Source organism: Populus alba, chromosome 9 (genome assembly GCF_005239225.2).
Source record: "Populus alba chromosome 9, ASM523922v2, whole genome shotgun sequence".
NCBI lineage: Eukaryota > Viridiplantae > Streptophyta > Magnoliopsida > Malpighiales > Salicaceae > Populus > Populus alba.
Genome location: NC_133292.1, coordinates 4,642,626 through 4,668,450, shown reverse-complemented (window position 1 = coordinate 4,668,450; position 25,825 = coordinate 4,642,626). Strand labels below are relative to the sequence as shown.

At 36.1% G+C, this 25,825-nt stretch overlaps 4 protein-coding genes and 1 long non-coding RNA gene across 9 annotated transcripts; 2 read left to right on the top strand and 3 right to left on the bottom strand.

Moving 5' to 3' along the window:
- The first annotated feature begins 1,176 nt into the window (after positions 1-1,176).
- On the top strand, positions 1,177-5,415 carry LOC118035249 (uncharacterized). Its single transcript, XM_035040783.2, has 2 exons — positions 1,177-1,795; positions 4,371-5,415. Exons 1-2 carry the CDS (start codon positions 1,467-1,469, stop codon positions 4,591-4,593), a joined length of 552 nt encoding a protein of 183 aa, XP_034896674.1. The 5' UTR covers positions 1,177-1,466; the 3' UTR covers positions 4,594-5,415.
- On the bottom strand, positions 4,176-5,958 carry LOC140955931 (uncharacterized). Of its 2 annotated transcripts, none has more exons than XR_012170695.1 (2): positions 5,775-5,958; positions 4,176-5,691 (listed from the first exon to the last, which is right to left on the bottom strand). It is a non-coding gene; the product is annotated as an uncharacterized lncRNA (long non-coding RNA). The 2 variants fall into 2 exon arrangements; XR_012170694.1 differs by having other exon boundaries at positions 4,176-5,687.
- Positions 5,959-7,019: 1,061 nt separating this feature from the next.
- LOC118035251 (mitochondrial import inner membrane translocase subunit TIM10-like) lies at positions 7,020-9,705 on the top strand. Its single transcript, XM_035040786.2, has 6 exons — positions 7,020-7,119; positions 7,209-7,268; positions 7,501-7,553; positions 8,236-8,274; positions 8,425-8,494; positions 9,319-9,705. The coding sequence occupies exons 2-6, from the start codon at positions 7,221-7,223 to the stop codon at positions 9,367-9,369; spliced, it is 261 nt and encodes an 86-aa protein (XP_034896677.1). The 5' UTR covers positions 7,020-7,119; positions 7,209-7,220; the 3' UTR covers positions 9,370-9,705.
- A 699-nt stretch (positions 9,706-10,404) lies between these two features.
- Positions 10,405-14,345, bottom strand: LOC118035250 (serine/threonine-protein kinase BSK5). Its single transcript, XM_035040785.2, has 10 exons — positions 13,878-14,345; positions 13,506-13,717; positions 13,263-13,398; positions 13,017-13,150; positions 12,826-12,931; positions 12,630-12,715; positions 12,182-12,370; positions 11,851-12,015; positions 11,172-11,285; positions 10,405-10,819 (listed from the first exon to the last, which is right to left on the bottom strand). The coding sequence occupies exons 1-10, from the start codon at positions 13,957-13,959 to the stop codon at positions 10,577-10,579; spliced, it is 1,467 nt and encodes a 488-aa protein (XP_034896676.1). The 5' UTR covers positions 13,960-14,345; the 3' UTR covers positions 10,405-10,576.
- Positions 14,346-19,916: 5,571 nt separating this feature from the next.
- On the bottom strand, positions 19,917-25,510 carry LOC118035252 (uncharacterized). Of its 4 annotated transcripts, none has more exons than XM_073411473.1 (3): positions 25,189-25,510; positions 20,650-23,283; positions 19,917-20,552 (listed from the first exon to the last, which is right to left on the bottom strand). In XM_073411473.1, the coding sequence occupies exons 2-3, from the start codon at positions 23,137-23,139 to the stop codon at positions 20,259-20,261; spliced, it is 2,784 nt and encodes a 927-aa protein (XP_073267574.1). In that variant the 5' UTR covers positions 23,140-23,283; positions 25,189-25,510; the 3' UTR covers positions 19,917-20,258. The 4 variants fall into 4 exon arrangements, with proteins under 4 accessions (XP_073267574.1, XP_034896678.1, XP_034896679.1 ...); XM_035040787.2 differs by having other exon boundaries at positions 25,207-25,510; XM_035040788.2 differs by having other exon boundaries at positions 25,243-25,510.
- Positions 25,511-25,825: the final 315 nt, after the last annotated feature.

Here is a 25,825-nt window from a genome sequence, read left to right as displayed (position 1 = left end):
AAATTAAAATTGTTTTTTTTGACATGGATGTGGCCTCAATATAAACACTGTTGATAACTCATGAGACTCTCTCCTCCAGCCTCAGTTTTTGACTAAACTTTGCTCAAAGTCGTGCTCTCAAGCTTGCCCCAACATCGTCGATATCTACTCCAATTTGGCCATAGCAGAAGGTACTTCCATATACCAATCCTTTATCTATCTGCAGCAGCTACAACTTTTTATTTCCTTTCACTTCATGTGTCAGAAACTCCGTACACAAATAATATATATTGCATGCGTACATGCAGGAGTTTACTTGCCAAACCTGTGCGCCAGTCCCCGCCGTGTCACGTACTAGACTAGCTAGAAGCAATGGCGACGCAGCCCCTGCACCCGTCTCTGTTGGAGCCCTTTCACCCGAATCTGCCATGTCCGGTGCTGACGATGATGCCGCTTGCGCTCCAGCTTCCATTTGATTCTGTTATTGGAGTAATTTATACTAAGTTCATCAATTAGAGATCATGTACGATCTTTCTGCTGTATAGTTAGTTCAAAAGGGATTAAAAAAACAGAGAATACCGAGCTTTTTATTATCTCTCCTGTAATCGCGATAATAATAATTAGTAGTACTTTCTATGCATGCCTGTTTAAATATTTTGTGTTTAGGAATGATCTCCAACATAATTATTCCAGTTAAATGGTTTCCCTTGGCAATCATCATGAGTGTTTTTTTTTTTTTTTAAAGTAGAATTGTAAAAAATTATAGAATAAACAACACAGTTCAAAATTTATTTAAAAAATAATAAAATTTAGTGAGTCATATGCAATTTCAATCTAAAAAATTTAGTCGAGGATGTTTTTTCTACCTCTCAACTCTCTATCACAAAAAATAATGAAATTTTAATTTTCTTTATCTTGCGCGAGATCCATTTTACTATGTATTACTTGATACCAACCACCTTAGTATTTAACATTCTCAAATGATGAAATATGCTAAATAATAAAAAAATGATCACTCAAACAGGTAAATTAAAAAATTAGGCATTGAAACAAAAAAAACAAAAACAAAAGAGCGTGAAATTATAGTTTTCTCCATTTCATTATACCCCACGGTTTCCATCGTAATTCTGCTCTGCGCCACCAAGACAACAGCAGTTTCCTTGGGTTTACCTTTAACCATCACTGCCCTAAACTGACACATAGATATTGAGAGAGAGAGAGAGAGAGAGAGAGAGAGACAGAGAGGGAGATTGATCTTTTTAATAAAAGAAAGTTAAGATAGAAACAAACAGCGCCACCTTCCCTGCTTCCTTTAACACCCCTCTATTTGTCGTTAAACTCCAAACTTAGCTCTCTCTCTCTCTCTCTCTCGTCACTGCTAGCTCTCTTCTTCTGAAAATTGATGAAGCAAGTGGGATAAAACCCTTTCATCAAAACCCCGGCCTTTAGCACTTTCTTAAGTTTTCTCCTTTCTAGGTTCTCTCAAAATGCTAGCTACACACTCTCCCCCTTTCGACAGAGACCACCATTTCAGTGGCAGCAGCAGTGAAATCTCACTGTCTGGCGAGATTGGGGCTCATAGGAACTCTTCTGTGTCAGATTGCTTGTCAGAGGTGGATTTAGAGAGTGGAGGTTTGGATATGGAGGTGCATTTGGACAACAAGACTCAGAGAGATTGTAGAATTTGCCACCTGGGTTTGGAGACTAGAGAGCAAGAATGTGGAGTTGCTATTGAGTTAGGGTGTTCTTGTAAGGGTGATTTGGGTGCTGCACACAAGAAATGTGCAGAGACTTGGTTCAAGATCAAGGGTAACACGTGAGTAAAGACTTCAACTTTTTCATTTTTTTTCCTGCTAAAAAAGTTATGTTCTGTTGTTGCATTAGCTTGTTTGTCAGAAAATTAGATATCCATTTGATGGTTTTGAAGAATTCTGCATTGTGTTCTTTGGTTAAAAAATTCTGGTTATAGTTTTGTTGGCTTGAGGAATTTGTTTGATCCCGCATGTTGGTGACTTGAAAGTGTTTGCAAAAGAATCTTGAGATCCTCTTGATTATATCGGTCTGATCTGATTTGAACTGTCAACTTGTAAATGTGCTTTTCCCACTGTAAGTTCTTATTAATCATTAATAGAAACCTCCACTTGGGGAGGCGCAAAAATTTTAATTAGCTTGTTTTGGCAGCATAGAGACAGTTTTGGAGTGAGAACAACTAGGGTTTATTTAGAATAATTTAAGTTGCTGAGGGTTGGGACTAATTAAATGAGAGAAGTATTGTCTTCTATTGTTTCAAATGAAAAGTAACCAAGGCATAAGTTTTGACCGGTAAATATTTTTGTGATTTGTTAAAGTTAAAGATCCATAAACAGGGTGTTATCTAAATTGAATGTAGGTTTGTTATTCTGACATAATTAATATATCTGGGTTAATTTAAGTCAATATAAGTCCAATAAAATATCAAACCCAATATATTTGAGTTGAACTAAACCCAAATCACCGTGAATATGATAAGTTGCTGGACTTATTATGCTTGGGTTAAGTCGTTGGCTTAACTCAAGATACCGGAGTCAGACGAGCTTTTAAATTTATTTTCTCTCTAGATTTGATTACACATGTGAACCTAGTTGGATTTAGAAATCCATGTTATGACAATAGAAGTTTTATCTTTAGATTATTAATATAAACTGCTCATGTTAAAAGTAATAATTTTTTTATATCTATAGATATATAAAAGATTTCTCAAGGGATTTACTATATTTTTATCTTATTAATAATATGTAAGAGATATTTTTTTTAATTAATAATATATAAAAGATATTTATCTCTTTTTAATGCTATTAAAATTAAAGAACTATCCCTCTTCTAGGTGAAGGGTTCATTTTTTCTTACTATAAAAGTTCATAATACCAAGAACAAACATTTCTTTGAAAATCAAAGTTATTTTTTTATTTTTATTATTAGAGGATCTTCAAGTCCCCAACAAGAACTGTTATTAAAAATACCAAAACTAATATCATCAATTTTTCCATTTTATGGGCTAGGGAGAAGAAAATAAAGAGATTAACATTTGATTAACCAAAATCCAAATGCCAAATAACATCTTTCTTGAATATATTAGATTTTTGGGAGTTCATCAAATTTGTAATTCTTGAATTAGATTCTTCTTGATCGCCTACCACTTAACCTCGATAATTCCTGTTTTTGTTACCGAATTAATCACTTATCAGCACATTCAAATTTCCAAATTCACACAGACAAAGTTTCCCTTCTTGTGCTTGACATTAGCCAATCTAACCACTCTGGAGCTATTGTTAGCTATTGTTCCTGCCATGCTCTGGTTATAGTTGTTCTTATTTTTTTTTTAATTTTTAATTTTTTATTAATATGGATGTTCGGGTCAGCTTTGCGTGTATCTCGATTAATTTTATAGACTCTAAAATTAATAACTATATAAATCTTTAATAATTCTAAAATTTATAAAATTCAAACTTATAATTTTTTAAAAAATAAATATAGAACATTAGCGATTAAGTTAGACCCTTTTAAGATTGTTGCCCTTATTCTTTTGCTTCTTTATGAACTCGTTGAATAAGGGGGGACAGAACTGTCAAATTGAAGGCGAAGTAGAAATTCTGTGGACGTAGTAAATCTTATAGTTCCCCTGACTTGAATCAAAGCCAAATTTCCTTAAAAAAAAAAAAAAAAAACGTAGAGGGTCTTTCATGGTTACATTTTATGAACCAGGAAGTGTGGGGCCATGAAACCCATAGCTAGGTGCAAGCATGACTTTGAGAAGTAGACAAGTGCTTCTCTACGAATAGACAAGTGCCCTTATTCGAAATAGTCAACTGCAGAAATTCTGCTTCTATGAATGTCTTGAAGTATGGTATGCAAACTTCTCCTTCTGTGAATCATTACACACTTGCATATAGAACACAAACGTGATTGCCTTTCATTTTATCCGTATAAATGGTCGCTTCTTCAGTCTGCTATGGTGGTTGTACCCACTGTCAGAGGTTTTTATTGTTTCTCATTACTGATCGAAGTATGTTTTTTCGACATGCTGCCTTAGTTGTATGCATGCCAACTGATCTAACCATTCTCCGGTAAGGTGTTTGTATACATTTGCTGCATACTGTCAACACAAGAATTTAGCGTAAATAGCAACAAAATGCTTTCCGTAACACTTTCTCCAAAACTAATAAATCCTCAGTGGCTCTTCTGAAATGCCACTATTATATGAATTCAAACAATTTAATCTGTCACCATACCAAATTTATCCTTTTGAACTCAAGATGTTACCTGGTTTGAGACTCCATGTTTATTTTTTTGGCAATTCAATTTTGATTGAAGTTCTAAATTATCTTAACGCTGTTGTGTTTCTGTTTTTACAGGACATGTGAGATATGTGGTGCCACTGCACTTGGTGTTGCAGGCGAGCAGACAAATGAGGCACATAACGCTAGTGCGGCGGTCTTATCAGCACCAGCAGCTCCTCTTATCCTCGTGGAGACCCGAGCATTTTGGCATAGCCGCCGCGTTATGAATTTCTTGCTTGCCTGCATGGTGATGGCCTTTGTCATTTCTTGGATCTTTCACTTTAAAGTCCTCACTTGAACCGGGAAGCAAGTCGTGGCCATTTCTTGGCATCAGGGATGAGGTGTGAGTGTGACCCCCCTTCCATCAAGTGCCTGTTTTTGATGCTCCTCGTCCGTATTCTAGCTTGTAGGTTGTGCCCCATCTGTGACTCTGCAATTGTAACTGATCCGGTGCTCCAGTGTATTTGTTTCTATATTATGCATACACGTAAATTACTGGCTTCGTTTGCATATAATCCCTTCTTGCTGCCCTTCTCTTTCCCCCCCTTCAGTTTTTAACTATGTTCAGAAAACTTCTGTAAGCAATAGTTTCCAATTTTGGACGATTGTATCTGGAGCAGAGAGGGATGGCTGATTCTCATGGGCAAAGACTGATTCTACTTGGCTTCATATTTGGTTAGAATCAAACCCAGGTGTTCACTCTAACTCGAGCAATGCACTGCCTGCTGCTAGTACCGAAATTCAGAATCCACATGAATTCGCAGCAGTTCTGTAAATTACTTGGACCATTCTGTGATTATCTGGAAATCAAATGGGAACGAAATAAACAGATCGCACCTTCATGAGAGAACAGAAAAATCAAAATTGCTCCCTCCTGCCTGCTAGATGAATAGCTCTCTGACTCTGTTTAACTTAGATAGCAGAAATGCCAATTAAATTTGCTCCACCCAACCCCATAAAGATGAAGAAATTTGTATCCAACTTCCAAAATGATGAGAAACACGAATCATGTCCAAACACACTGATTGAATTGGATCAAACATATCATGTTGCATTCAGCTACAACCATAACATGAAGATTGCAATTGGTCACATCGATCTCAACCATTATTTGGTATCTATTTATGTGGGATTGCTTCTATAACCATCAACAGCCTTGTCCAATGTGCTCCTCACATGCTGGCACGTCAACATCAACTTCTGACATAATCACTAAAAGGTCAAGGTCGAAATTCAAAAAACAGAAACGGGAAACTGAAAAGAAAATTGCAGTAGCTGCATAATCACTTAAGAGGTCAAGGTCTTGGAAAGAATTCAATCACTCGAAGATAGATGTTTCATGTAGCAACAAGACTCTGCTATAGATTGATTAAACGGAACCGTGCTCCATTCCTATCTTCAGCAACAACAAAAAAAATTAACAACATTTTCTTTCATTATTGTTTTTAAGGTTAGATAGAGAGCATCCCGTCTCCTTACCTGCTTATTACTATTGACGGTCTGATTTCTGTGCTTCTGGTTTTCTTCACTCTTCTTCTTCATTTGTTATAGCCCCCAAACCATAAAAACACAGCACCAAAACCCTAGAAAAATAAAACAAAATTGAGCGGCATAGGGGTCTTATTTAGGTGTTCCATTTGGGAACCGAGCAGGTTACACGTGTCTCTTTTATATAATTAACAAAAAGTTGAAAGAGGAAGAGATTTTACAGTACCCTTCGTCAGAAAATACTAATAGCTGAATAGTGTTTTTTTTTTTCTTTGGGTTTTTTTTTTTTTTGTTGTCCAAACTATGATTTCTTTTTCATTGAAATTACAGTATTGAATATTATGTTTTATTGAAAAATTAATTTTATAATTTATTTTTATAAAGTTTATCTAGGATTATAATAAAAACCATAAATTTAATGGATTAACTCAATTTATTTTTTAAAATTTTCCTTTAATTTAATTGGTTTTTTTTTTCTCAAATTCATCTTTTAATATTAAAAATCAAATTTTATATTGAGATTATTTTCATCTCGTAATTAGGATTACTGATTTTGAGGATTAATTCGGGTTGATTTGAGTTATTTTTATATTTTTTTAAACATTAAGTTAATTAGGAATCAAATTTTATAATTTTTTTTATTTTTTTTATTGAAAAATTTCAATCTCATGACCAGAATCTTAAGTTTAACATGTTAATTCAAGTTGACTCGAAGTTATTTTTTTATATTTTTAATTGATTTTTTTTTGTTTTATTTTTTTTAATAATGAGTTTATTAAAAATTAAACTTTTATAATTTATTTTTTTATGAAATTATTATAGTTTGATGACCCGTCATGCAAATTAACATATTAATTTAGGTTGATATAATCAATTTAATATATTATCGTTTTTAATATTTACAAAAAAATATTATCTTAAATAAAATATTATCTTAAATATTTATTTTAAATCAAATTATATTTTTTTATTAATTATTTCAAGTTATATTTAAATTAATACTCATATAATTTAAAAAATATATATACTAAAAAAAACATTTAAAACACGTATATTATTATTGTTTTTACATTAAAACAAATTCATTCTATCTTCGGCGTAGCGCTGGCGAATGATAAAAATGTACTCCCTCAATTTCATTCGTTGCTTGGTTGCGTGGCCTCTTATCATTGGGCCTTCTAAATACTAAGGGTACAGGCATGTGATATTATCATCATCAACTCGCTACTTTTCTTTTTTAAGAATGAAGTAATGAACTAACTGTGGCCTCGCTTGCCTTTCCTCCTAAAACCCTAATTTGCATCCATCTCGCGGCTCCTTCGACTTTTCTCTTACAGTACGTTTGGATTCGATTTTCGTTCTAAATTACCCGAGAAAGGTTTTTTGTGGGTTGATAGTAAGTTCGTGTATTTGTGGTGTGTACAGGGTATAAGTACAATGGCTGCCAATAACGTTGGCCTACCAGCTGGTGTCTCCAAAGAACAGGTAGGTCCTTTCATTTCAGCCTTTTCTCTTCTCCTATGAGATTTTTAGACAGTGAATTGGGTACCCTTTTGGGATTTTTGTTATTTATGGTGATTGTTGCTTGGTTTTAAGTACTAGTATTTGTTTTGTTTTTCTATTTATATGTTTTGATTGATAAGTTATTACGATTATTTACGTGGATTTTTTTTTAATCAGTGTTTTGAGTTTTTGGATTTTGATAATGGTGGTGTAGGCCTATGGCATGGCTGAGACAGAGATGGAATACAGAGTCGAGCTGTTTAACAGGTAATAAGTTGTTTCTTTTTGTGTTTTACTACTAGGAGTGCAAAACATAGGTATTGGAGATATTTGGGAAGCTGGGAGCTTTCCTTTATGAAACAATTACAATGTTTTCTTGTTGCTTTTTATTTCTGTTTCATTTTTATTTATTTGGGAAGCTTGGAGCTTCGGTTCATGAAACAATTACATTTTTTTCTAGTTGCTTTTTATGCCTGTTTCACTTTCATTATCATCATTGTCTTCTATGGTTTGTTCAATTTTAGATTATGCGAATTGTGAAGAGCTGACAATCAGTACTGAAGTAGTAGGATTTTGTTGTTTACTGAAGTGTTTTTTTTTTCTTTGATGTTTTTGGATGGGATTTTTTTTTATAGACAACCAGGCTATCTTGACAACTGTTTTGTACCTAATTAGAATTAGCACAATTGTTTGAAGGAGAAGATTGATTGCCCTCGTGCTTGATTAATCTTTTCTTCTTTAGTTATTGATGATTACTAAGAGGTGAAAACTGAATAATTGGCTTTCTAAGTTCGAAACATTTTGCTGTGGTTATCATCTTTTATTTTTCATGTGATCTCTATTTGTATGACATCAGCTTGGATTTCAATCATTAAACAATATGGAATCATATCTGAGATTAAGTATCACTTTGTGCCTGAATTTGATTATTTGATTATTGTTATTTCAGGCTTCTCAATACATGCTTCAACAAGTGCATTGACAAAAGGTACTTTTTATTCTCTGCTTTTCTTCTGTTTGTAGGGATTAGTGACCCTTGTGAAAGTGTTGATGGATGAAAATATCTGAGCTTCACATTCATTTTCTTCTTTTTTTATGGCTTTGTCTTCAACTTTTATGTTTTTTTCTTTCTGTTCAGGCACAAGGAGGCTGAGTTAAACATGGGTGAAAATAGTTGTGTTGACAGATGTGTTTCGAAATACTGGGCGGTAGGTTATTAATTTTTTTTCAATTAGCTGCTCAATTTATATCTCTTTAATGTTTAGCAATGCTTAGAACTTTAGTTAATAAACAATATTTTAACCAAATCATCTATGCTGATATTTTTTAAATGCAATCATGTGAAACAATTTTGTTAGACGAATCTGTTTGTATGAATATTAGTTCTTATAGCCTTACGTGCACAACACAAATAATGATACAATGTTACTTCCTGGATCTCCATCTTTCATTTGCTACTTTTCATGGCGCTTCTATTCAAGGTTTGTTTGCAATGTCTTGCTTCTTCTTTTTTTCCGATCAAGCAATATCTTACTAATAGTTAATCTTTTGTATAGTTTTGATTGTTAGATGCATCATTAGGTTGTACCTGTTGTTTTAATCAGATCAATTAAACTTTCTTTCATGTTTTGGCTGTCGCCATCTTTTTTTTTTTAAAAAAATTCTCTGCATATACAGGCACCTTTTATAAAATGGCTAATATTCATAAAGTGTGAATACCATATGCATATGCTATAAAAAAATTTCCACGTTTATGGGTACATTTTAGCATTCATTGTAATTATAGCTAAATGTGAAGAATCATAATATGGTTACATGTTTGATGCTTATATATGCTTTCCTTCTGTTCCTGAAAAACTATACATGTGGTGGCTTTGCAAATGCCCCACTTCTTTTGGTCATTTCATACTTGTGTTAAAACATTGTGCTTCCTTTAGTGTCTTTGCTTGCATATTTTGCAGTCCAAGTTGTTACAAATGCAAGCTCTTCTGTTTGGATGTTTGTTTAATCAAAGCTCAAATGTTTTTGCCAGGTGAATGGAATCATCGGCCAGATGCTTAGTGCTGGTCAACGTCCAATGTGAAACTTGTACGAGCTCGGGTTTGAAATTTGTTCTTCACAAATAGATGGGATGAGGAAGGGAACTAAAAATTCTCACATTGTTGTCATTATTCTCTAATCTATGTTGTCATTTTCATTTGATTAAGAATTAATGGCAGTTCTGAATCTGTCTTTTAGATTCTACTATAGATTAAGATAATTTTTTTGGCATCAGGACCTTGGTGATGAGAGTTCATCTTACTGCTGTAGTACAAGATCTCTGTCATTACATGTTAAATCTTTTGCATAATGTAGCGTCATTATTGGCGGTTTTTGGTGCAAGAATTAAAATTGCTTAATGAATATTAATTGAACATCACTAGACTCTTTTGTTTAATGTTACTTCTTATAGCATTTGGTGAAACTGGAGAAATATTATTAGCTACTATTTAAGTTTTTTGGTAGCTAATATTGAGCTATTTGTACATGCACAGTTCGGATGGCAAGTTGTCTTTACGAGAAACTAAATAGTTATTGGTGCTCAATTGATAATTGATTTGGCAGCGTCAATGTCATTGCGTTTTCAATGTGTGAGTGGCAACGACCGAAGGAAATTGATTTCCTTACACAAGGGGCAGCCAATTGCTTCCCTTCCACCTGGTAGCCATAAGTGCGACCAAGTTTCCGACGCACATGGTCTCGAGTCCTACAAGTCTGCCATGGACACTTTCCTTTTGCTTTTGGTGCTACCTTGAAAAGACATGTTATCTGGCCAAGTATGAGGCAACTGCACAACTTTGATGTTAAACTAGGTAATTCAGACTTGAGTCGCTTCAGGAGACAGCTATGCAGCTTTGTCCAGATGATCTGTCCGGGTGACCCATAAAACAGGGCTCCTGTCTAGATTCCAATTCATTTCAGTGGAATTTTTGGTAATCGATATTGTCTCTGGTTCCTAAGACGTCCTCAAAAGGCAGCAATTTGATGTTTTTTTTCAGATGAAAGCACTTGGATCAGCACCACTGAACAGGCGGTAATTTACGTTCAGCTTGTGGTCGATGTAGTATAAACCCAAGTATAGACAACAAGAAGTCGCCAAGAAGCAAGAGGCTTGTTTAGAGTTAAGATCAAAATGATGAATGACATACACCAAGCATATAAATAATACAGTTAAACTTGTGGTGCTGCAGAAATTAAAATGCAAAAGAAACAAATACAGATGAATACGAGTATATAATTCTTTTTCGCTTTCAGTTTCTATGATTTTTGGCTTCCAAATATGTGCCATCTTTTAGAGTTTCTTGTGCGTCACTGTCCATCCCAAGGCTAAAGAGGGTAGCAGCTTGAAGATAGAAGGCAGTGGGCCACTCGGGAGAGAGTGCTTGAGCTTGCATAGTATCTCCAAGAGCTTGCTGTGGCATGTCACTTATTAAGTAGCACAGACTGCGTCTAGCAAATACAGTTGGAGATACCATGGTCCCGCCATCAATAAACTGCAAAACCAGGAAAAAAAAACTTATATACTACCTTTAGGTAAAATCTTAAAGTACATTCTATAGCTTTCCATCAAATCAGTAGCTAAACTCATGGCAATATTTTAATCCATGGCAAGGTGAAGCTTTCTTATAAAGGCACGCCTCACTTTCTTCTGTCACAGAGCTGTAGGCCATGGCCAATTATTTCATTAAATTATTCCAAATGTAGAATAACCTATCTCCTCCATATCATATATCAGTAAAAAAGTGTAGCAACCATGCATTTCACTACGTTTGGATTTGACGACAGGCCCTATATTAGGTAGGAAAACGAAGGAAGACTCTGCAGTTGTCAATGAACATGACTTACTTGAGTATAACAATCGATGGCAGTGTTAAAATCTTTAGTTCGAAAAGCAGCATCGCCATGTTTCTTACAATTCAGCGTTTCCTGTATCTGATCTGTCCACATTTGGAAGGAAAGCTACAAGGCAAGAGAAATTCTATTACACTCAGTGTTAAGTAAGGGTATATTAATGAAAAAAGTCAAACTTTGCTAACATGTTAATGATTGAAAATGGTAATCAAAGTACTTTTCTGGTTACTACCATGTTGTAAAATAAAGCTGTCAGCATGGGAGAAAACGATTATCTTTTTTGAAAGGGAATCATCCCTCATGTTCTCAAGAAGATTTTTATGTCAAGGAGTCTGGTACTTTTCTATCAGTTTAAAATGATCGATTAAAAGCACTTAATTCTGAGAGTTACAATATTTGACATGTCAATTGGGGAATAAGGAATGCGAGGCAATGTCGAATCGAACTCATTTGTGGAGATTGATCTCCAAGTGATTGGGTGAGAAATGGTAATCTCTTGTGTCTGAAAAGTGATGGAAATAACAGAAACAATGGGTTGCTATTCCGTGGAAACTGATGCTTTTAATGTGCATATCAAACGATCAGACAACTCGGAGACACTAAAGGCATTGTTCAAAACAGGGCAAAATAGCCTTGTGTCAAAAATCAAACAAAATATGCAGTAGATACCGACCTCATTTGCAATTCCCTCATCATCCTTGTATCCCACCTTCTCTAGAATTTGATGTATTGCTGTAAGATCCAATCTTGAGCAAGCTTCACCTAGAGGTGTCAACAACATTGTTTCCTTTGGGGATTGAGTTCCATGTGGAATACCCATCAAAATGTAGGAAGGAACCTGCAAAATACCAGTAACTGAGATGATACAATATAATGAACGAATGTAACATCATAACTTGCATGATAAAAACATTAACTAACAGAGCAACACCACAAAAATACCAATGAAATGGCTCATGCGTGTGTGCATTGTCTTGCAAAGGAGTAAAAGAAGTAATGCCCACCTCAGTTTCCTTTTGAAGAGGAGAGAGAGCACTGACAAGAGACTTTGCATTGGGCCTCTCGCGAGCTTCATACTGTAAACAACGCGAAGCTAAACGCACCAGTTCAGTTCCATCATCGTTTGAAAAATGACCCTCCAAGCAAGAGTCCATCAGCATCAGAAAATTCTTTCCGCGTATAAGGTCAAGTGCCTGCCAAAGAAGGAAGTGAAAAAAAAGGCAATACTAAGGTCAAAAGTTTCTCTGAATTGAAACGATCAGGCACCATACAATCCAAATGTCAAGTATTAAGGCTTATTGTTTCCTCAGAAAATTCTGAATTCAATTTCAAGTTAAACTAAAAACTCAAATTACTTTTCCAGCTTCTAAACATCATATGTTGAAATGCCAAGAGAAATCCATATGAAATTCCATCTTAAACAAATATTAGAGCAAAGATAATATATATTACATGGCTCGGGGGGATGTGTTTTCCACTGAGAAGATCAAGCAATAGGGTGCCAAAGCTATAAACCACACTCTCTGGTGTCACTCTTCCTGCCATACATAGACATCTACATTAAGCTCAACCAAACAGGACATTGACAAGTACTGGCACCCAATGCGTAAAAATACAAGCAAGGAAACAGATTAGCTTCACTTATTACCAGTTCTCAAGTACTCAGGAGGAGTGAATGCCAAATTCGTACTATAGCTCTTTCCATCTCTGCTATTCTTCATCAGGCCAAAGCAGGAGAGCCTCGGATTAGCATCCTGACAAGTACTAACTGAATTTAAGGAGCAGATCATGAAATTGAGAAAGATGAGTTTGATATAATATATAAAACGTAGCAAGTACCTGGTCAAACAAGATTCTATAAGCATTAAGGTCATGGTACAAGGCTCTTCCTTTACTACTACAGTAATCCAAAGCTTGAGCTAAATAAAGAGCCACTCTCAACCTCATTGTCCATTTCATCGGCTGGTTCTCCCCTGAACCCAAATTCAACTTTTTAATTTTTGACGTTAAATCAATTCCAACGATTGCTTAACTATTTTTTTTCTCAAAAAAAAAGTTGAGGATGAAAAGCAAGGCTGGGCTTACAATGAAAAAGATGCTTAGAGAGAGTCTCATTGGGCATAAACTCAGCAACAAGTAACCTCTCCTGTCCTTCACAGCAACACCCTATCAAATTGGCCAATCTTTCATTCCTCAACTGCCCCACTGCTCTAGCCTCCTCCTACATAATAAGAACCCAACAGCAGCTAAGTCGCAAAAAGCTCAAAAAACAAAGAGCAGGATTGAAATTTAAAACAAAAGATAGAAAGGGAGATTGGAATTACAGACAAGGAATTGGCGAGAATCAGGCCAAGCAGACTTGTTAAAACGTTTTACAGCAATCCAGCGATCATCTTCTTGAAGCTTCCCTCTGTAAACTACATTGGGAGCTTTCTCTCCGTGCTCTGATACTATGTTGTCCGAACTGAACCCTGACGTGGCAGCTCTTAGCTGCTCCAAACTGTACTCTCTAAACCCACCAGGCAATAACTCCTCATTCTCTACACATACAAGTTTGTGTATTAATTTGTCAAAACCCAAAAACAATAAAGGAGAATAAAGCAAACCCTAACTACTGATAAGAAAAAGAAAGGCAGTGAAAAACTGAAGGAAAAGGAAATAGCACTACTCCGGCTGGTCGCAGAAAGTTATTTAGATTACCAAGATCAGAGGGGTAGTTGAGGTTTGACTTGAGATGGGAAGGCCACCAACAGAGTGATAACTTGGAGCACCTACCTCCCATTGCCTCCTCCTCCTCCTATGATCTAGACTATATCACTTCTTCTGTTTCTTCTTTAAATACAACGAAAAAGAAAAACAGATAAGTTTTTACTTTTCAGTTTTTAGCACTCATATTTCTCTGCATTTGAGTTTCTCTCTTTTTTCTCAAAGGAGCTATATAATAGAAGCCTAGAGCTTGAGTAGCAGTAGTAAGAGGAGTCTTCGAGTTTATTAGTGTATTATACTCTCTCTCTCTCTCTCTCTCTCTCTCACACACACACACACACACACACACACATATAACACTTTATTTCTTGGGAGTGGAAGAGAGAAAATGAAAGGGGAAGTGTTGTTTGGGAAGCAAGAAACTGAGGGAAAAGGAAACAAACCTTTTTAAGATCCAAAAGCTAAGCTGTTTGTTTCACTTTCAACTCTCTCTCTGCATTTTTTCACTTCTTTACTAGACGTTTCCATTTTTTTATGTTGTCTCTTTCCTAGATTCTCTTCCCAAGTACAACAAATTAGAAACTAAAGCCAATCTCGAAGTAAGCGCGTGTATTACACCGAATGCAGGATAATTGGACACGATGATAATATGCTGGTACGTGCGAAGGTAAAGCGTGAAAAGCATAGAAGTCTTAAAAGGTCCTTGCTGGGTGTTTGTGGCAATTAATACAGGGTCAAAGTCAAAGAAAGGAGATTGAATTCAATCCGGCAACGCTCTCCCTCTTCCAGAAGAATAGCTTGTTTGGCTACGCGCTAAACCGTTGTTTTGTTATTTTTTAATTTTTTTTCATTTAAATTTTTTTTTTATGTTTTTTAATATTTATGTATTAATATTATAAATAAAATTTTAAAAAATAAAAAATATATTATGTTTAATATATTTTCAATAAAAAATACTTTAAAACACAATCTTAATAACTTTTTTAAAAATGACTATTTTGTTGTTCAACATATAATTTTTAAAAATGTTTTTTTAAATATTTTATGTGGAGAAATTTTATATTAACATTATTTTAAGTATTATTTTATGATTTTAATAAGAAAATATATTATTTAAATATATTTTGAGAAAACTGCAATAAGTTACTAATATCACACTTATAATCTTGTGAAATTATTTGATTAATAATCACTAAAATAAATTATCTATATTATATTAGAAATTTACTGTGTTGGCTTTCTCCATCTCTTTCTTTTACTTTTTTATTTTCTAATAATGTGTTCAATAAGAACCATAGCTTTGATGATTACAGGTATGAATTTCATGGAAAAAAAGGTTTTACAGTTTACACTTTAGGCCACAGTTGGTGAACATCATGGTCAGTGAGGGTCAAAGGTAACATGTTCTGTGTCTTGTAAGATTCGGGTAACCTCGTAAATGGACAGTGGGATCCCTATAATTGATGGTCATTTGGGCTTTGCTTTCCTCTATCTTATCCAATTATCCCTTGAATTTATGGTCAAATTTTAATGGCTTGTTTGTTTCAGTAATTTTAAAAGTGTTTTTAAAAATATTTAATTTTTTTTTATTTTTTTATTAATTTTAAATTAATATATTTTTAGTATTTTTAAATCATTTTAATGTGTTGATGTTAAAAATAATTTTTTTTAAAAAAAAATCATTAACATGTATTTTAGTACGAAAAGTTATTTGAAAAATAATCACAACCATATTATTAACAATTTTCAATGACAAACTGTTCTTTTAAGTTTCTTAAGAGATCTTGTTTTGGTAAATTAAAATATTATTGTATTATTTATTTTTGTAGTTAAAAAATATTTTTTGACATCAGCAATTATTTGGGCTTTTCTTTCCCCTATATTTATCCAATTATCCCTTGAATTTATGGTCAAATTTAAAACTCTTGGTGCTTGATCTTGCTGACAAACTGCTCTTTTAATATTCATAAGAGATCTTGTTTTAGGTAAGTTGAAACATCTAGGTACAGTTTATTTTTTTGGTTAAAAATTATTTTTATAAAATTTAAAAAGTAATAATTAATTTTTTTTTTATTTTTTCATAGGTGTATTTCATTTTAATAAAAAAATAAATTGTAAAAAATATATATTATTTTAATATATTTCTAAATAAAAATCAACACCAACAGGTCCAAGAAGATGAGCACCAGCAACATCATCAAACAAGAGAGAACGCACGCCTCATTAGCAACTTTCCAGTTTATGTAAAGTACAAATTACAGATAATAATGACCTCGTGGTTTCAAAACTTGCGCCCATTTTTGCCAGCAAGCTAAGCTCTCGAACTTGTTAATTTTGCTTAAACAATTCCAAGATGCCAAAGACCATGCTGTCTGCTGCCAAGCAAAATACCCTGCTCGGGCTTCAGTTTTGCAAGCAATGCACCAGAAAATTGTGACACTTTTCTCACCATGTTTCAAATTGTTTAAAGAAACCAAGCCAAGATGTCTGCAACAAAGCTAACATCATGAGATATGATCCCATGATAGAAGATCTCAAGCACCAGCCTTGCATTCTGTTCCCAGCAGGACACCTTGCTACGCCAACCTGAAAATGAAAAAGCTCTCGCTATTTGTTTTATAACATGATGGACAGGCTTTAATGGTTAGAAGAACAGGGTCCAATCCGAAGATTAGATAATAAATTAAGCTAAGGAATAATGGAGGTCTTTGCCCAGCTTCTTTTTTCCAGCTCAATTGACTCAACGTGGACCTATTTGCCAGCATTCAGGCAATGCAAGAACACAGACGCACTGTGGTCTCCACCCCCACGAACACTGGGGACTGGTGAGTGAGCCCACGAGGGTAAAGAAACAACAGCTGTGCAAGAACCCATCATTTAGTATTCCTTCACTTTTAACGTATTGCTTTAACTAAGACTTTAGCACAGACATCGAGGATTCTGCAATGGATCTGTTTGGGAACTTTAAAACATAGATCAGCAGGGGAGTTCTTGGATTTGGGAAGCATGAGGGCAAAGGTCACTTCCTTTTTTATTAGTTCATGGACCACCTTCACATGTTCAACAAAAGCTATACCTGGCATCTGTATTCCTTTCTTTGACTGACAACAAGCATGACCTTATCCTGCCTGAACTGTATGCCTCTGCCTCTGACAACAAAAGCTTGAGATTACTTTTTAAAACATGCACGACGGAGGTTCTATTTATGGATTATTTTGTCCACCACCACAATGTGCAGAAAAGCCATATGTTAGTACATGAGGACAGGAGCCCTTTGATAAGAAGGGCAACCAGGCCAGGCATGTGACATAACAAGTGATGCCTCCAACGTCACATTTCCTCCCTTAAAAACAGAGCAAAGAAAGAGATGTATAATATAGGGGGATGTAGCCTTTGAGGGACACAGACAGGAAGCATTATTATTTTGCATCATTGCCTCATGGCAAGCCCAATTACATGAAAAAGCAGAGCACATGCTGCCTCCACTTGTTGTTATTGTGTTCTCAAAAACATTTAGGTCGTTTGCTCTCGATGAGAAACTATCAACATAAGCACGGTCCCTCTAATCTTTCATGTTTCATTAAAGATATCTGTGGACCAAATGTTCAGTATTCTTTATTAAACATGACGAGTAGTGCCAGGTACAGTGCTCTTTCTACGTCTCTCTGTTGTCAATAGGCAGCTGTACTTCACTGAGAACAATTCCACAAACAAAAGGAGAGAATGCAAGAGTATAGAGGAAGTGTAGGATTTGAGAAAACCAAAACATTCCATATACAGAAACTGAGGTTTATCTAACAAGAAAAATGAGCTGCGGACGCGTTGGTTCGAACATAAATTTTAGGCACATTCAATGCGGCAACACCAGCAGAGCTATCTTCAGCCGGTGCTGACATTTATGTACAATTAACCGATATCCCACCTATGCTCCTGGCTTCAACCTCATGATCCATTTGTGCTCTCCATTTGGCAGACATCTAACAATTTCAAATCGCCTAAAGACAAATGGCAAGGCAAAACTGGTTACAATGACTAGCAGCATTCATTTGCCAATAATCAATCCTCATTCTCGAAAGAAACCCCAGTTAGTAATGGGAGGTGCTCTTCTTTGTTTTTGCTATCCTCGTATCTACTCTGAGGTAGCAGTGGCAGAGATGTTAGTCCAGCGGGCCGCTCAGGTAAATCTGAAATGAAGATATTGGTGTCTAATGCACCCCTCCAACATAAACACTCCATTTAAGAAACACATTAGATGATGAATAACGTTGTCAGTCAACTCTTCTCTTCCAAAAATGTCTCCATGAAATATAACATGAGAAGTGATTTTTATGGGAAAGAAATCAGTATGAAAAACTAACCTGGCAGCTTCTTGTCAGTAAAGAATGCTACCGAATTTACAGTATACCTGCAGAAGCATTAAACAACCCGAACCTATCAGACAGTTTCCAGGGAATCAAATTCAGGACAAGATCGAGTCCTTTTTACCAGGAAACAAAAACGTGAACTGTGAAATGTTTGCAAGATGCTAGAGAAAGAAAGGTCTGAACCACAGCAAGTAACCAAGCAAGCTGCTTAATGCAACTGCAGTTATGGGCCAAGTATTGCCAACAGAAGTGAGAGCCAGTCCTCGTATACAATAGAATGCCATATCTGTGGTATGTATGCACAAAGACTATAGTAAATATCATGTGCCATGAAAAAATAAAACCGCTACAGCCATAATCAAAGCCTCTGGAAACCGCACATTAATGCGAGTCAAATGAGCAACAAGGTCTGGTAAAAATAATGACAAAAAATAGTTGAATATTTCAAAACTTATTGTTGGTCACAAACAATTCAATTGCACTCTCTGGAGGGGGCAGCCTGGCAAGATTTGAGCCCTGAAAGAGACAGTTGTGCCTGATTGTAAGAAGGTGCTTCAATTACAACAATCTAACAGCGACAATAATTAAACTTTCATAACAGGGCAGCACCATAAGTCCTGAAATTAGGGAATCTGATTGCATATGAGACGGAACAGGTAGATGAGTCGAATAGAATGTGACTGTGCAGGGAATCTGGCAAGCCTAATCGAAGTACAGAAAAAATACATGAGAGTTGTAAGACATATAGGAGGAAAACAGCAACTAGTATCATGCTCATCGCTCCATCTACTTACATAGCATATAGTCGTTCTGTGAGTGAATAATGTACAGTGAAATAAATGATACAAATAATCTCACAATAAAAGAAACCATCTTCTGCTGTCAGTGAAAATGGGTAGCATTTTGGGTTCTCCTTTAAGGACATACAGACCAGTGAAAAGTGCAGCCTGAGGAGTATCACTAGCAAGTTACTCCACGAGGTGAAACGAGCCCAAAACCAGTGTCTAGAGTCACTTGGTGCGGGAAAATATTTTGAGAAGATCAAGAAAATACATGTCAAAACTATTCTTAGAAGTGTCAGTGATTACATATAAAGAAAATCTGGCATTGGTGCTTCAACAATTCAAAGGTGAACAGAACAAAACTGGACTGGAAGATAAATCTTGATATATCCTGACAATAGCTATCAGTCAGTCAAAACAATCCCAATAAGAATTTCAGAAGGTAAATTGTGTTCTTCCGTTGCTTGTCTGGGGCTTGTTTGAGTGATCTCCAAAATAATTTCACTGTAGTAATATAGGTTTTCGTGTATGGGTGTACAACATGTCTGTAACGCGTTTAGTTTTTGTTAATGTTTGATTGGTTAAAGTTTCTTGACTTATAAATTCAGGATTAATGTAGAATTTTTGGGATATTAGATTTTTGAAGTCCGGTTAAATGTGGCTTATGGATAGCATAGATTTTTGGGGACCATTACCATAGGATGCTTCCTTGGTCTTTACCATCCAAATCTTGCACTGTTGTCATGAATAATTAACTAAATTACAGTTTCATGGTTTATAATTTTCCCAACTCTTTATTTAGCTTATGTTAACCCCCGTCTAAATTTAGATTGAGGTTTAGTTAAAATGAATAATTAGCAGAAACTTGAATACTAATGGAAGGAAAAAACACCATTCACTGGTAATATTATGCACTTAAATTGATGATGAAGAAAGAGTTGCTCTGAGTACAGTTGACACTGATTCTCTTGTCACAAGAACTCAACCACAACTAATACAAAATACCATGCATGATCTCAGGCTTCTTGGCTACTTTCCTACCATCTCAGAAGCCTTGCAGAATATATGCTTATTTTTCATTTGATTTAACCACTAATCTCAGTGGCAGAACTTCAATCCGGGTCCATCCATTGCTCAAACAGCCGACTGAAATTGTATCTATCTATCTATCCATTCATCTATCTATCTATATCGGATGTGTCTAGTTACAGAGATCATTTGATTTCAAACTAGACCCTTCCTACGGGTGACACGGGTGGATATGAGACATATCTTGCAGGAACCTCTCCTACAGTTCTGTTTGGAGCCCTCATTCCATCATTTTGCGACAGTATAGTTTCCAGAGAAGTTTTTTCTTCAAACAAGTTGCTAGATTCTGACACCTCACATAGTTTTTTACCATCTAGAACTGCTATACAAAGAGAGAATGCTTGTAATGTTGAAAGTGATGTATTGAACTCGACTGAATAGATCCCGTCCTTGAAAGGGGTCATGATGAAGACAGGTTGGTTCTCTTCTCCACACTGTGGATAAATATTGATTACGAGAAAGAGATGTAAGTTTACAATTACAAGTGTGAGGTACAATTAGTTGGTCTAAGCAATAGAACAAAGAATATACCTGAGAGACGAGCTCAAATTTATCAATTGCTGAACAGGCTTTGCCTGGACTTGATTTCTTATTAATTTGATTCTGGTTGACAAGAATCCTAAGTTTGCAACCCAGATCCCAACCTCCACAATCACATGATCCACCCGATCTCCAACGTTGGAGCAATGATGAAGGTCCTCCTTTATTTGGCAGACTGTGAATGCCACTTGGAAGAATGACTGTAGCATTGATAAGGTTTTGACTGCTAAGGATGGGCTGATTCTGTACATTACCAGAGGTAGAATTACACCTCACCTCAGAGAAATTATTGCAATTGTTAGTCCGATTGCCATCTCTGATAGTACTTCTATTGATCACTTCAGGGATCTTGACAACAATGGCGGCCAGCTCATCATTAGGCTGAAAATCTAATGTTTGCTGCTCTGCCTGTTGTAGATCCATGGCAAACAAAACAAACTCCCTCGCAAAAGATTGCGCCATATAATTTTGTCTAGTCAGATTGGAAAACTGAGAGCCAGAAACCTTCAACTGGGCAACATTGGGTATATAATCATGACATTTGCCCTTGCCACCTTGATTTATCCATCTCGCATTCTTTTTCTTGACTTCATGAATGGCATAGAAGTTGTAAATGCAGCTGTAGTCATCCTCCCTTGAGGCACTCAATTTCTTCATTGTGGCTGCAAGAATGTCACGTTCATTGTCAACAGCAAAAGTGAATGTAGGTTGGCCATTCTTAACTGCAACTTGGAGAAGGGCTTGAAATGCTGAAGATATGTGCTTCTTGTCCTTGGATGAATCACTGACACTGATTCTACAGGGAGCGGTCGTTTCTGATTTTACTTTCCCAATCTGAGCAGTTCCAGGCATACAATCTAAATGAACATTGGATGATTTGCAGACTTTATCAGTTGATATAGAACCTTTCTGCAATTGTTCTACTGAAGGATGGAAGTTTGCTGCCTTAGGCTTCAGCATTGGATCCAGTAACCTTCTCAAAGGGCTTGACCGTGCTCTACTTGTAGCATTTTGTGTATCGCTACTTTGATTTTCCTGGCATGTGGAAGCCATAGCAATCTCCGAACCAGATTGTGCTGAATTACTAGTTGAGCTCAATTGTGGTTTAGATGAACCCTCCTTGGAGCTGAAATTTTTGCTTATCTTGCTCATACCACTGCTAAGTCGGCGAAATGGTGATGTGCTTCTAGCTTTTTCAGCAGCTAAATTGCTCATTTTTTTATCTGCCACAGAAGACTCTTTTGAACTTGAATCAGTCAGCATTACAGTTGGTTTTTCTAATTTAGAAATTGTATCACGGGATGGACGCATTCTTATTTTGACTTGATGTGGTACTGATTGAGAAGAATCAGGCAAAAAACTGATATTTTCTGCATCTATTGAGCACCATTTTCTCTCCGAGTGTCTGCCATTTTCATATGGCAGAGGGCATGGATGAGGGACATCAGAATGGACTGCTGGACAGAAAATTTCCTTAGGCATATCTGCAAAGCTCCTTTGATTTGCTTCTTCTTCCTTTTGGCCTAACATCATAGTTGAATTATGGGGCACTCCAGAATGCGTGCCTTGTGGGGAATCTCTTGGTATAAGAAGAATTAACCTTTCATTTGTTTGGTCAACATATGCCTTCTGTTCTTGCAATTCCCCTGATCTCTTCAGAAAGTCACCCTCTGGAGGCTTTGTGGTTGCCTTTGTCTTTGTCTTCATTTTCGTCTTCATACACTTTAGCCCTTCATGATTTAACCCATTAGCCAAAGTTCCACTTTCTGGATTGATCTTGGGGCCTTTATGTTTTCTCTTGCACTGGTCAGGATTGAATTCTGGATGGTTTTTGGGAAAAGGCTGATCTGCTCTGATAAACTTTGCTCGCTCGCTCACCCTGCTGGTCCGGGAACCTTTGACATCTTGAAACTTGCCAATGCTTTCTTTGACTGGCAAATTGCCTTTGGTGGGTGATGACATCGGATGAAATTGTAGTGAAGGGTGACATGTCCTTTGATGACCCGGAGAACAACTCTGACCTCTGCTAGAATAGACAGACGATCCTTCTGTTGATAAAGGTGAGGATGAGTCACTGCTTGAAAGTGAATGCCTGCTACTTCTAGCTGGCATCTGTTTCTGCCTGCACTGCCACTTTTCTAGCCTGCGCCAGTCAAGGACCCCAACATTTAAAACCTTCTCTTTGCGGGTTTGTCCTCTTTCCAGATAGCTTGGCAATTTGGACATATACTTCACCAGCTCCTCTTCCTCAATTGCTGTCCTACACTGCTTCTGATGATTTGTCAAAGGCTGGGAAGAGAGATTATCTACTTTTTCTGTAATTTCATGACGGAGATCGGCATATGACAAATTAGGCTTCCATGGTTTCAAGTTCTCCATCGCGTCCAAACTTTTCCTTGCTTGGGATGTTACAGTCTTCTCAGCAGTTCCCAATGATTGCTGACTCCTGAAATTCTTTTTCAGCCTTGAGTAGTCTCCCATAGACCAAATAGTTTAATCAGATGCCAGCTGTGTATCTCAAGTGCAGACTAGGCCATACATTTTTCCACTTCACTTTTTCCCCTCTCAACAAGAAGGTTCTGATATGCTTCTACAGTTGCAATCCTTCACTAAATTCATATTGACCTGGCCAGTCCAAAAATAAGAAAGAAAAACTGAGCATAGAACACACTCAAAGATTTATTAATGGCTTGAAAAGCATATTAAAACAAAACAAAGAATGCTAAAATAAGAAACAGCACATTGCAATTCTTTTGAAATTTAACATAAGTATTTACTCCAGTTTGTTCATAAGTTAGTATATAAAGAAGTCAGGCTACTAAAAGAATAGGTACATGAAGCCCATTGATGTAGAACCGAACAATGAAGAAACAAAATACTTGAAATCCAAGTTCATTTGATCAATCAAGAAAAATATCCTATCTTGAATGTCAAATTAGGGTGCTCTACATAGGCACCACAGCAAATCAAGAATATCCATTTGGAAGTTCAAAACAATCCCCCCAGTTTTATAAGAAAATAATAACTACACAAAGTGTCTAAATCAGCTAGCATCTTGAAATTTCTTGGCCGCTGGCAGTCCATCACGTATTAATCAACAAGAATTCCGGTAACTTCCTTCATCCACCAAAGAGATCACAACTACACCAACGCCATAGAAAATGGATTTTACATTCAGTCAGGAGGGAGGTGACATGTATGAAATTTTTTAACCCTGTGACTGAGCAGACAGATCACTGCATTTGTATTCAGAGGTGATTAAAAGACCTATACTTAACTGTGCATAAATTAGCATAGTTATCATTTCCGATGGTTGATGGACCACTAATATCATCAAACATAAACGGCTAAAATATAAACTTTTAAGTTCCAAGAATAACAGGGACTGAATTCTAACCTCGTAGGTGACAAAAATTGCAAGCAAAAGCATATCACAAGCCAGATGACATAATCCCTGAATGCAAGCAGCTAATGGGAGAAATCCATTAGAGCATGACAGCGGGTAGTTAACAAATTATGCTCGATCAATTTTCCTTTCCTTTACTTAACATGCTAGAACCTAACCAACAGGCGCCAGAAACTGAAAAGGCTATTAACCACACAATGTGGCATGATATTATCAGGATCGCTGCAGAGTGATTGTGTTCTGATTTCCATGTAAGTGAGACTTGCCTCTGTGCTCCTTTAATGATTGATGGGGGGAAACAGATTTTTATAAAGGGAAATCCTACAGATATGCGCCCCTCTTATTTGACCTCAATAATTGACAAAATAAATATTCGGCTGGTGTGGTTAATAGCTGACAGTGGAGACAAAATTTTGTTTTATTTGTTTATGTTTTCTCTTAGTCACATAATCTTGTAATAAAAACGTGATACGTTATGATTTATATAGATAAACTGTAACATGAACATTGAATCAAGATAATTTTTTCTTAAAAAAACAAAAGCTTTGCCAAGTGATCTAAAGCTTTCATAATTTGCACAGCATAAAATTGAAATTCGACGCCATAAGACAAAAGACAATACCAACACAGCAACAAAAAGTAGAAGAAGAGAGCTGTGGTCCATGAAAACCCATTTTGCGATCAGGCTAAATCGACCTGTCATCTTCTTAGCTATAACTGGCTTGTTCCCTCATCTAATGCAAAACTAAAACGACAAAGTTACCCAGCTATTCAAAAGTAAAGCGCACTCGTTTTCAAAAATCCTAAACACTAAAGCCTCATTATTTCTCAGATTGAGAAAAAGTAAAGGCAAATTTACTTAAAGGAAGAGCTTTTCTTTCTCTTTCACTCGACTTTACTAGGATTAAACAGTGCACGGTTAGCTTAAACTTAACCAAAAGTGCTAAACCTTGCCCAATCTCTCACACTTTCACTCCAAGTTCAACTTAAAGATGCAAATTTTGAACAAAAAGAAAAGCATGCAACATATTGAAACTTTGAAGTAAACACAAAATTATTTGCAAACGAAATTTTCTAGGAAACCAAACAGGAAGTAGTGAACTTTGAGGAGTTTTATCACTCACACAGAGAATAGCACATACCCCTTTCAGGTTTGGAAATGCAGAACCAGAAGATACCATTAACAGCACCAGAAGCCTCTCTAACACAGAGCAATACGTGTCGGTGCTGGCTTGATCCAGGAAGCTAACAGAGAGATCAGAGAACTAAAAAAGAAAATACCGATGCCTTTCCTTTCTTCTATAAACTCCAAACCATAATTTAAAGAAGCTAAAAACTGATGAAAAGTACGGAGAGACAGAGAAAGAGAGCTTCTTGGAGAGAGAAAGAAAGACAGTGCGGGTTTGTGTTTTTGGCTGGAACTTGCTTGTTTCGTTTGTTGAGTCAGAGCGAAGGCAAATAATTTCATCAGACGGTCAGAAAAATGTGAAAGCAGAAGATGATGACATCAGGTGGTCACACTCAAGATGGCGCGTAATGGGATGTTCGTGGTCCCTACTTGATACCTTATTTATTTGTTGTTTCTGCTTTCTATCGATGCAGGAATGACATGTTAGAAAGCTTGATGTGTCTAGCCATGCAGGTGGTGGGTCCGTGTACATTCCGTTCAACAGAGAGGACCCGGTGCGGGATCATTATATGAGGTTAAATAACCAGCCATCGGGAACCTCTGTAGCTTCTATTTTAAGGTATTTTTAAGAT

Coding starts and splice junctions, on each gene's coding strand:
- LOC118035251 (XM_035040786.2), top strand. CDS start 7,221: ATGGCTGCCAATAACGTTGGCCTACCAGCTGGTGTCTCCAAAGAACAG. Junction 7,269..7,500: donor CTGGTGTCTCCAAAGAACAG/GTAGGTCCTTTC, acceptor ATGGTGGTGTAG/GCCTATGGCATGGCTGAGAC. Junction 7,554..8,235: donor AGAGTCGAGCTGTTTAACAG/GTAATAAGTTGT, acceptor TTGTTATTTCAG/GCTTCTCAATACATGCTTCA.
- LOC118035252 (XM_073411473.1), bottom strand. CDS start 23,139: ATGGGAGACTACTCAAGGCTGAAAAAGAATTTCAGGAGTCAGCAATCA. Junction 20,553..20,649: donor AATTTGAGCTCGTCTCTCAG/GTATATTCTTTG, acceptor ATTTATCCACAG/TGTGGAGAAGAGAACCAACC.
- LOC118035250 (XM_035040785.2), bottom strand. CDS start 13,959: ATGGGAGGTAGGTGCTCCAAGTTATCACTCTGTTGGTGGCCTTCCCAT. Junction 11,286..11,850: donor ATGAGGGAATTGCAAATGAG/GTCGGTATCTAC, acceptor CTTGCCTTGTAG/CTTTCCTTCCAAATGTGGAC. Junction 10,820..11,171: donor CCATCGATTGTTATACTCAA/GTAAGTCATGTT, acceptor CTGGTTTTGCAG/TTTATTGATGGCGGGACCAT.
- LOC118035249 (XM_035040783.2), top strand. CDS start 1,467: ATGCTAGCTACACACTCTCCCCCTTTCGACAGAGACCACCATTTCAGT. Junction 1,796..4,370: donor TTCAAGATCAAGGGTAACAC/GTGAGTAAAGAC, acceptor CTGTTTTTACAG/GACATGTGAGATATGTGGTG.